The sequence below is a fragment of the Pristiophorus japonicus genome, chromosome 5 (assembly GCF_044704955.1).
Source record: "Pristiophorus japonicus isolate sPriJap1 chromosome 5, sPriJap1.hap1, whole genome shotgun sequence".
Taxonomy (NCBI): Eukaryota; Metazoa; Chordata; class Chondrichthyes; family Pristiophoridae; genus Pristiophorus; species Pristiophorus japonicus.
This window is the reverse complement of record NC_091981.1, coordinates 226,275,484-226,285,604: the sequence shown is the minus strand read 5'-3', so window position 1 is coordinate 226,285,604 and position 10,121 is coordinate 226,275,484. Positions and strand designations below refer to the sequence as shown.

Here is a 10,121-nt window from a genome sequence, read left to right as displayed (position 1 = left end):
CTACTCACACGTGAATCTAGGATCGGGACAGGTGGAAACTGGCTGGAGGCGTGAGAAGAAACTGCTTTTCGTCCGTGCCCCCTCCCCGCTTAAATTCCAGGCACCGTCTAACCACCGTCTCATTCAACAGTTCAAGACCAGGCTTGAGCGCATCCAGGCTTGCTTACTGGCCAAGTCAGGTCAAGCCAAGCGGCGGCCGAACTGCATCCACCAGCATCACTTATTTTTCTCTCTGGTCGAGGTGTCTACACAGCCATCACCATTTCTTCCAAAAGCAGACAGGACGATCGCCCACCTCTCACGCGGGTCGTCCGCAAGAAGCGACTGATCGCCGCGGCGGTGGGAGTCGTCATGGTCCTTTTGCTGGTCATATTGATCCCAGTGCTGGTCAACTCGGCCGGGACCTCCGCCCACTACGAGATGCTGGGGACCTGCCGCATGGTCTGCGACCCTTACGGCACCAAAGCCACCACGGCAGCGGCGGAGACGGTGCGGGACCACAGCGTGATGCCCCTGCCCACCTTCATCCAAGGACCCAAAGGGGAGCCCGGGAGATCGGGGAAAGCCGGACCACGGGGTCCACCCGGAGAACCCGGGCTACCCGGCTCCATAGGGCCACCCGGAGCAAAGGGCGACGCGGGCAGACCGGGGTTGCCAGGCCTTCCGGGACCTCCCGGGCCAAATGCCGGAGCTATCAGTGCCGCCACCTACAGCACCGTGCCCAAGATCGCCTTCTACGCCGGCCTCAAACGGCCACACGAGGGTTACGAGATGCTCAAATTCGACGACGTGGTAACCAACCTGGGCAACCACTACGACCCGACCACCGGCAAGTTCACCTGCTCCATCCCGGGGATTTACTTCTTCACTTACCACGTTTTGATGAGAGGAGGGGACGGCACCAGCATGTGGGCAGACTTGTGTAAAAACGGCCAGGTGAGCGATCCCTCCCAGCAAGTTTCCGGAGCTGCAGGGAAAGTTCGCGCCGGGTATTTCTTACACTCTTTATGCTCTGTTGTTTTGCTGTGACTCTATCATTGTATGTGTGTGCCGACAAGCCACGCCGCGTCGGTTTCCAATTCGTTGATGGCCTCCCAATGAATTGAACCGGATGATTCCCGCGTTTAGTACAAGTTACTTGTCAGTTACACAAGGCGCCCAGGAAAGGTCCAGCTTCGAAACAATGGAGTGCATCTATGCTGTGGTATAGGTAACGGTCATTTTAATAAGGAAATGGTTGATATAATTGTAACATTTACCACGAATAGTAATCAAAGAGGGACAGGTGAACTATGAGTAAGTGTGTTTGCGTTGGGGCGGGAAAGAAAATATTTATTTATGCTTAAGATTAAAATGATAGAACGAGAGTTTGAACCTGAATAATCATACAAGCCAAAGGACAAGAGACGTGCAAATAGGCATTTATAAACACAAATTATACAGCTAGAACAGGCGAGACAAGACAGATGTTGACGAAAGAGATCAGATAAAGGATATGAGAGATGGAAACTGATGCAAATGGCTCCGCGGTGATTGGCGCCGCTGGAAAGTATCTGTCAAATCTGCCTCGCACTTTCTGTAACTTTTCCCCCAACCTTCTGCAGGTTCGAGCCAGTGCCATTGCCCAGGACGCCGACCAGAACTACGACTATGCCAGCAATAGCGTGGTGCTGCACCTGGATGCGGGGGACGAGGTCTATATTAAACTAGATGGTGGCAAGGCACACGGCGGCAACAACAACAAGTACAGCACCTTCTCTGGATTTATAGTCTACGCAGACTGAGGGAAGAGCGAACAAATAAAGAAACAACCAAATCAAATCACCTCCCTGCGTGAACGACTGAGGGCGGGATTCCCACGGCCTAGAAGATCAGTGCATAAACCAAATGGACGGTCGCCAGCTGTGCACCGTGCTTCTGGATGCAACCAGCCGTTTTGCTATTTGAAACATACTTGCACACCTTGAAAAGACCATGTCCATGTAAATAGGCTCAGTTTGGGTCAGTCTGACTTCTCCACCCAAAGAAATTTCTCAATGTTAGCATGGTGTTTGTGAGAGGACGTCTGTCCAGTGCTGGGCACAATGCTCAATTTCTCTATAAAACCTCAAGATCGTGTAGGGAGACAAAGCAGGATTTCCAAGTGTTCTTCATTCTCTGCTGCTTTGATGTATTGAACTCACAGCTTTATCCATGCAGCGCCTCTTTGGTTGTCGTGACTAGCCATTTCTCTGCTTGGAGTTCCGCATTAATCGCTGTGGTGAGCGACGATTTCCCGCCAACTATTATAATTGCATTGTTAAATGAGTATGCTGCTGTTTTAATAAGGTCAGTGTTTGCCTTCTATTGGAGTCATTCTTTGCATTTAACAACCAGAGATTCATATAAAGAATAACGTGCGTGCAATAGATACTGTGCAGCTTTCTGATCGCTGTGGCATGAATTTCAAGTTCGACATATATGTATATGCAATAAGATGCCATAAATTTTAAAAATAAATCTTTTGATCATATATGTGTTAAAGTATTTTCATGCAATACACAATAATTATTAGGACTATCATTATTTAACATTGATTTGACTGCTTATATTTCGATTATTAGCTAACGTTTCATACCACAAATAAAGACCTTATTAGACCGATTGACCAAACTGTATGATGGAAGCCATTCAATCGTGCAAGTTCCTTCGCGGTATTCTTAAGTCTTAATTGGATATACTCTACGTGGCTGATAAATAATCCCCCCCGCACACATGATTGAGTGCGGTGGGATTACATACGAGAACCTATCATGCAATGTTAGGGCCATGTTAAAATGTGCTTCCAGCTTTAGGCCTCTATATTAAATTCAGTACAAATAAATAAGATTTTACAGACAATTATTTCCACAACTTTCACTTTTAAGTTTAGTTTAGCAACAGCACTCAATTTGAAGTCTGGTATAAATAAGGCAGACATTTCCTTTCCCCATTTATACGTTAATTTACGCGATTTATTACAATAACTCCGTTACTGTTTTGGGCCCAGATTACTGTTATACAATATTGCTGTTTATTAAAAGATACAACACCTTCCTACGCCTGGTCTATCTTGTTTCAGAACCCAACTTCTCTTTGATTTGATGTAAAAGTAGCATTGCTTCAATTCGTAAATATTCAAAATTCCTTTACTGCGCATGGAAATATCATCTTACACTTTGTGCCAGAGGTTAGAAGAAGAAACATTTTTCAAATAAATATTTTGAAACAAGTAGTAAAACAATCTTAAGCAAGAGATGCACTTTAATTTCAACTTTCATTTCCTCGCCCTCATAATACAGGGTTGATACAACCAGACTGTTTTTATTACAAATTAATGGATTATTAGAAGCTAATATGGTATTAACATTTAAATATGAAAGTAATCGATAGGAAACAAACGCGGACTCAATAATAGAAATAATTCGTTTTTATACAGCACTTTATCACGTCCTCGGGACGTCCCATTGTGTTTTGCAGTCAACAGTTAACAATAGTTGCTGTACTTTAAAGTTATGTAGCCAAGTAGTTTACATTTCAGAAATATTCTATACTTTAGCTGAACTTTGACGTTTGCCTTATCCATAGCACCGATATTACACGCTGTGGAAGAAGGCAGGCAACAAATTGACAAATTATCGCCCGAGTCGAATTAGCCCCAAGTGGGTTGTTTTAATTGCTAGAAACCCCTTATACTACAGTAAATGCTGCAACAAATTGTACGATCTACCTCATTAACTTTGCTAAACGTTTCTTTATCGCGACACAACTAAATAATAAGAGATCATCACAGAACGGGTACTCTTCAAATTATGGTACTGGTCCACCGCGTTTTCTGAATTTTCTTAGGAATTAAGATTTTATAGAGACAACGCTGCCCTTAAATCAACTGTAAATCAGTCCATTGGGAAACATAGGCCTTAAAATCAATTGTAAATTACTTTAAGACAATCGGATAGTGTCCATTTAATTATTTGAACGTTAGCCATCGTTTCGGGTTTTCCACTAAAATCTTGTCTATTGCAGACTGGGGGAAGCCACGCTGCTTCATTTTCGGGACTATGTTGATCAGAATGTGGGAATAGCCGTGTCCTCCGTACTTTGTCAACCTGTGCTTAGTGTGAATATCGTGGGCGATCAGCACGTTGTCTCCATACCCCTCTTCAACCAGCAAACGGATCCTGAAAATATAAATCCATTCGTGGTAAATTCAAGTCAGAACATTTGCCAGTACCCGAGCATCCACTTCTTTATGTAACTTTTTTTTTAAAACACAGTCAGGCATAGTAGCTTTCTTCAAGCAAAATGTATACAGCACAGAAACTCGAAACCCACCACTTGACTCAACAACTTCCATTTGTATAGAGCCTTTAATGTAATAAAACATTCCCAAAGCGCTTCACAGGTGCGTTACCAAACAAAATCTGACACTGAGCCACATAAGGAGATATTAGTGCAGATGACCAAAAGCATGGTCAAAGAGGTAGGTTTTAACGAGTGTCTTAAATGATGAAAGAAAGATAGAGGGGTTTAGGGAGGGAATTCCCAAGCTTAGGGCCTTGGCAGCCACCAATGGTGGAACAATTGAAATCAGGGATGCACAAGAGACCAGCATTAGAAGAGCGCAGATCGCTGAGGATTGTAAGGTTGGAGGAGATGAGAGAGATAAGGAGGGGTGAGGCCATGGAAGGATTTGAAAACCAGGATGAGAATTTTGAAATCCAGGCGTTGCTCAACCGGGAGCCAATGTCGGTCAGCCAGCACAGGGGTGATGGGCAGACTGGACTTTTTGCCAGTTAGGGCATGAGCAGCCGAGTTTTGGATGATGGAAGATGTGACTCTGGCCAGGAGTGCGTTGGAATAATCGTCTCGCGGTATCAAAGACATGGATGAGGGTTTCAGCAGCAGATGGGCTGAGGCGGGGCACAGTCGGACTCTTAGATATACCCCAAATGCCTAGACTTCTAAAGTTGCTTTACTTCGACCCTTACTCCCTTCTAGCAAAACTAGAGACACGATTACAAATGACGTCTGACTAGATTGAGATGTTCCTTGTTAATATTAAATTAATTGTGCAGTACTATCAAAAAGACAATGGAATTTAGAGAGAAAAGAGAGAATTTAGCGTTTGTGGAAAAAGAAAGGCGCTATTCATTGATGGGCCAGTGCTTTAAATACGGAAATACTTCGCAAGCTTGTATATAATAAATAAATATTCTACTTATGTAGAACTAAACGTTACTTTCAATTGTATTATACTGCAGCAAAGACAAACAGCAAATAGCAGTGATAGAATGAATGATAAAAGGCATCCACCCAATTCAGATCACAGCCAGTTTCGCAGGTAGTGTTTGAGATAGCAGTTACCTTTCCAATGCAATGGGTGTTCATTACTGCTTTTGTTTAAAGTAGGGGTGCACTTTAGATTACAGTTTTACAGTAAAGAGAAACATGAACTTTTCTTTAGAACATGGCGCTCTCTTGCATACTACATGCTGATACACAGTGAATCTTGAACTGGTTTTGTTCCCCACATCAAAATGCAGCTTGTTTTACAGAGCAGCGAGAACCACTGGTCTACCAGAGAAATTAACGTACGTTTTGCAACGAACATCCGGCAGGTTTCCTTACGAGTTACACAAAGTTTTCTGATTTCAGTATTTCGTAATAGGACATCGTGGGAAATTCCACGAATTCGCACCGTAAAATCGCTCTACAGATGAAAATCGGTACTCCGCGAACATGACTATCGCAATTCAAGATTAAAAAACAAAATGCTGGAAATACTCAGCAGGTCAGGCAGCATCTGTGGAAAGAAACAGAGTTAACGATTCAGGTCAGACCCTGCGTCATCGAGCTGAAGCGTTAACTCTGTTTCTCTCTCCACAGATACTGCCTGACTTGCTGAGTATTTCCAGTATTTTGTTTTTATTTCAGATTCCAGCATCCGCAGTATTTTGCTTTTGTGTTACAATTTAAGTGTCATTGCAAAAAGTAAGAAATTATGGTTTACCTTGTGGCGATACTTGACAATCGAAATGAATTGTATAGAAATTGAAATAAAAACATCGCTTTTTATTTAAAAGCTTCAAGAGCTATTCTCTAATTGTCGAATAGGAATATTCAAATAGGAAAGGTTAATAAAAAAATCTCATCGAATAGACTTTAGACTTTTTTTATCGATATATATGCTAACTCATTAAAGTAAATCTAATTTCCCATAACACACAGCCCAGGGCTGTCTCCATATGACGCCAGTCTAGCTTTCTACCTACCGATGAATCCTTTCAGTGTCACAGGGCATATCCACGGCCGGGTTAAAAGCGTAATTCAGCATTTCAGTGCCGAACAGATCATACTCCAGGTAACTCCCCAGTTTGGCAAACTCTAGCAGCTTATCCTGCTCAAGTATGGTCCTAATAAAGAAACAAAGGTCACATATGAAAATGCATGTTTGCACCATCTGCTCCAGCTGGATCACCTATCTGTACCCTTTATGCCCAATGGGCATTTTTTTTACACTCTGCCAATTGCATTGAAGCGAATTATGCAAGTTTCAAAAGACATGTGGGCTCTAAAGGCTCATCATACCAAAGCGCATTAAAAAAAAAATCAAGCTGTACACTCCCAGCACCATCAACGTTCCTGCAGGTTCCTGATCACTGGATTCTGCCGCGTCCGTTTGAAACACTGGACGAAGTTTTGTTCAGTCAGACACACGATGTTACCCGGGTGGAGTTTACAACTGAATGACTTTCTCCATCCTTAATCTAAACATACTTAAAAAGGTAATTGGTTGCACGTATTGGGTCACCTGGTCTTGTGATCTTAATTGTTGAGGACGTTCTTGAATGTACAGTATGCTTTATTACAACATAATAGTGTTTACATTGATTTTGAAAGCATAAATGACATCCCGTTTGTTAGACTTCTCATGGTTTAATGGTACGATTGCGAAAAAGTATAAGCAATTAACATATTATAATAGAGCAGTAGATTACGACGAGACAGATTTAATATTCACAGGTTAAACGGATTCTCAGGGGCTCAGCAAGCACTGGAATGTAACATGACGATGGTCGACTACAGGAGCCAGTTCGCCAGCAAAGTCTCGATTCCCGGTACTCCTGTGCTGCAGTCCAGAAGCTCATTTGCACTTGAAGAATTGTGTTACTAAAAATTAATCAAGCCACCACGCAACGTCGAATTATTCTTACAATCCTAATTAAAACGGTTTTCAAAAGATGTCTTACTGATATCAGTAACATCCAATTTAAGGCGCCTGCATTTTCTTTTAGAATAGCGCTAAATACATTGAAATAGTCAAGTGGCAGGTAAGCGCCAAATGGAGCAGCCAACACAATGCAAGACCTAAATTTGACATGAGCTATTAATATCTGTGCTTCAATAGTAGTCCATGTAGAACCCCAAGACAACTAAAACGTCAGACGAATTATTTGCCCTCCATAGTCTGTATTTGCCCAGTGATGTAATATCACTGGCCCGTTTGAGATGCTGAAAAATGATCTCTTGTTCCTAGACTCAGTATACTCCAAAGCTATGAACCCTTAAACTGCTGGTAGATCACATGATAATTCGGGATGTGGAAGACAATGATATTAGTTCATCCAGTAGCAACTCACAGTCCCCCCCCCACTGCATCATCCAATTGTTTCTCAAATGCAGCCAGGCTCTTTGCCTGCACCACTCTGATCACTCTGTAAATCATCATAGGCATTCCCTCGGAAAAGACTTGCTTCCACTCTTAAAAATGAATCCTTAGTGGCTGAACCTACATCCACTTGTCCTACTCCCACAAATTTAAAGTAACATTCCAGATTAACCTTTTCCATAACATTTACCATCTTGTATACCTCTAAGATCACCTCCGACACCTTCTTTCGAGGTTAAAAAGCACAAGTGTCTCAGCTTTTCCTCATAACTCAGGCCTATGACACCAGGATATGTCTCATAGCTCGTCTTTCCGCTGCCTCTACTGCTTCAATGTCTGTCTTGTGTCTCAGTGATCAGAACTGGACATAGTTTGATCATGACTTCTTCTGACTTGTTTTCTACTTTATTAGCTATGTAGTGAATGTTCTAATTGCTTTGACGATTGCTGCTCTGTACTAGTAGGGCATGAATATTGAGACTACTAGTACTCTCAGGTCGCTTTCCACTTTATCTTCAGCAATTTCAACAGCATTCATTGAGTACGTGTGATGATAATATTCCCATCCGATGTGAAGAACAGGTACTTTGCATTTGTCTTAAATTTCATCTGCAATTGTTATGCCCATTCACATTTTGCCCAGCTCATTCTGAATTCAGGGTAAACCCTGGGAATGGATAAGGAACTGGCTGATAGGTAGAAAATAAAGACTACTCATTACTGGATTTCTCTCAGAAGAGGGGCAGGGGGGCGGGGGGGGGTCCAAGAGCTTGGTGTTGTACCACTACAGTTTCTCATTTATATAAATGACCTGAGCTCAGAAGCTGAATGCAAAGTGATCAAATTTGCTGATGGTTCCAAACTGGGCAGGGCTGTAGAATCATATGAAGCAGCTCATAAATTTTAAAAAATGGGTTGGCAAAGTCCTTATGAAAGGATAAAAGTAGGTAATCCATGTTTCCTAGAAGTTGTACGTTTTAAGCCAATACACAGACACGGAGTAAAATTAGTAAGATAGTCAAATGTAAGTAATATCTTTATTATTGTAATATGAATTCTAAGACTACAATACACAAACAATTTTAAATAAAAATGTATTTAATTATTTTCATCTCTTTTCCCCATGTGCTTTCTACTTTTAATATTTTGAACTACTTATTCCCTCAATAAACCTCCCTCAGTTGTTGCTAAAATTTTAATTTAAAACAAGAATACAACTCGAAATGGTAATTCAGACTGAAGCATGACTAGGTTAAACCATTCATGCAGAATTTTTGCATTGCGTGCTGCTGCTCAACTGTTGGACAAACACTACACACGGATGAAACAGCCTTTGCTGTGCTGTGGAAAAGCTGAAAATCAATGCAGAAGACCTACTGCTGTACAATGCTGGCAGGGCCATCAGTCTTCTACAATATAATAACGAAGACCAGGGCAACAGCTGCTAGCTTAACTTATTCATCCATTTTTTCCCCTCCCGATATTAGTGCTGTTGTCTGAACCTCATTTTCTGGATGCTTCAAATGCAGCTAATGAACCAGAGTTGTTGACATTAAGGATGCAAGTCACAGGAGAGCTCTAGCTTCCCCCTTAGAAGCCTAGAATAAATTCTTATGGCATTTCTGTACCCAGAAATCAAGGTTAATTCTTGAGACATCTGCATCCTCTTTAGCATTAATCTGATGTTCAGTCACTATTGGCAAGCTGGAAAACCGATTTTTTGTTAATAAAAAAGCAACAAAATTTCAAACAATGCATTAATTCAATCTTTGTCATTATAGTGAGGCCATCTCAATATTAATTTACTACTAATTTAAATTGAATTAATACTTTATTTTAAATAGGTTAGGAGTGGAATAAAAACAGAAAATGCTGGAAATACTCAGCAAGTCAGACAGCATCTGTGGAGAGAGAGAAAGAGATAACGTTTTGTCAGAACTGGAAAAAGTTAGAGATGCAACAGGTTTTAAGCAAGTACAGAGGCAGGGAAAGGGGGGAGGGAGGAAAGAACAAAGGGGAAGTTATATGATAGGATGAAAGGCAGGAGAGGTTAAATTACAAACAGGATGATGGTGCAAGTTGAAAAGAGATGGTAATGGGACAAGTAAAGAAACAAAAGATAGCTCTGGAGGAGATGTAAATGGGATTATCAGAATCATCAGCAACAGCTCCCATCTGAAAAAATGGGGGCAGAGGTTATGATCTTAAATTGTTGAACTCAAAGTTGAGTCTGGAAGGCTGTAAATTGCCTACTCGAAAGATGAGGTGCTGTTCCTCGAGCTTACATTGAGCTTCATTGGAATGGTGTAGGAGGCCGAGGTCAGAGTGGGAGCAGTCTGAAGAATTAAAACGACAGGCGACCGGAAGCTCGGGGTCATGGCTGCAGACTGAATGGAGGTGTTCCACAAAGCAGTCATCCAATCTGCGTTTA

The 10,121-nt window shown here is 41.9% G+C and overlaps 1 protein-coding gene across 1 annotated transcript; it reads left to right on the top strand.

The window, feature by feature from the left end:
• The first annotated feature begins 351 nt into the window (after positions 1-351).
• c1ql3a (complement component 1, q subcomponent-like 3a) lies at positions 352-1,784 on the top strand. Its single transcript, XM_070880063.1, has 2 exons — positions 352-936; positions 1,605-1,784. The coding sequence occupies exons 1-2, from the start codon at positions 352-354 to the stop codon at positions 1,782-1,784; spliced, it is 765 nt and encodes a 254-aa protein (XP_070736164.1).
• The last annotated feature ends 8,337 nt before the right edge of the window (positions 1,785-10,121 follow it).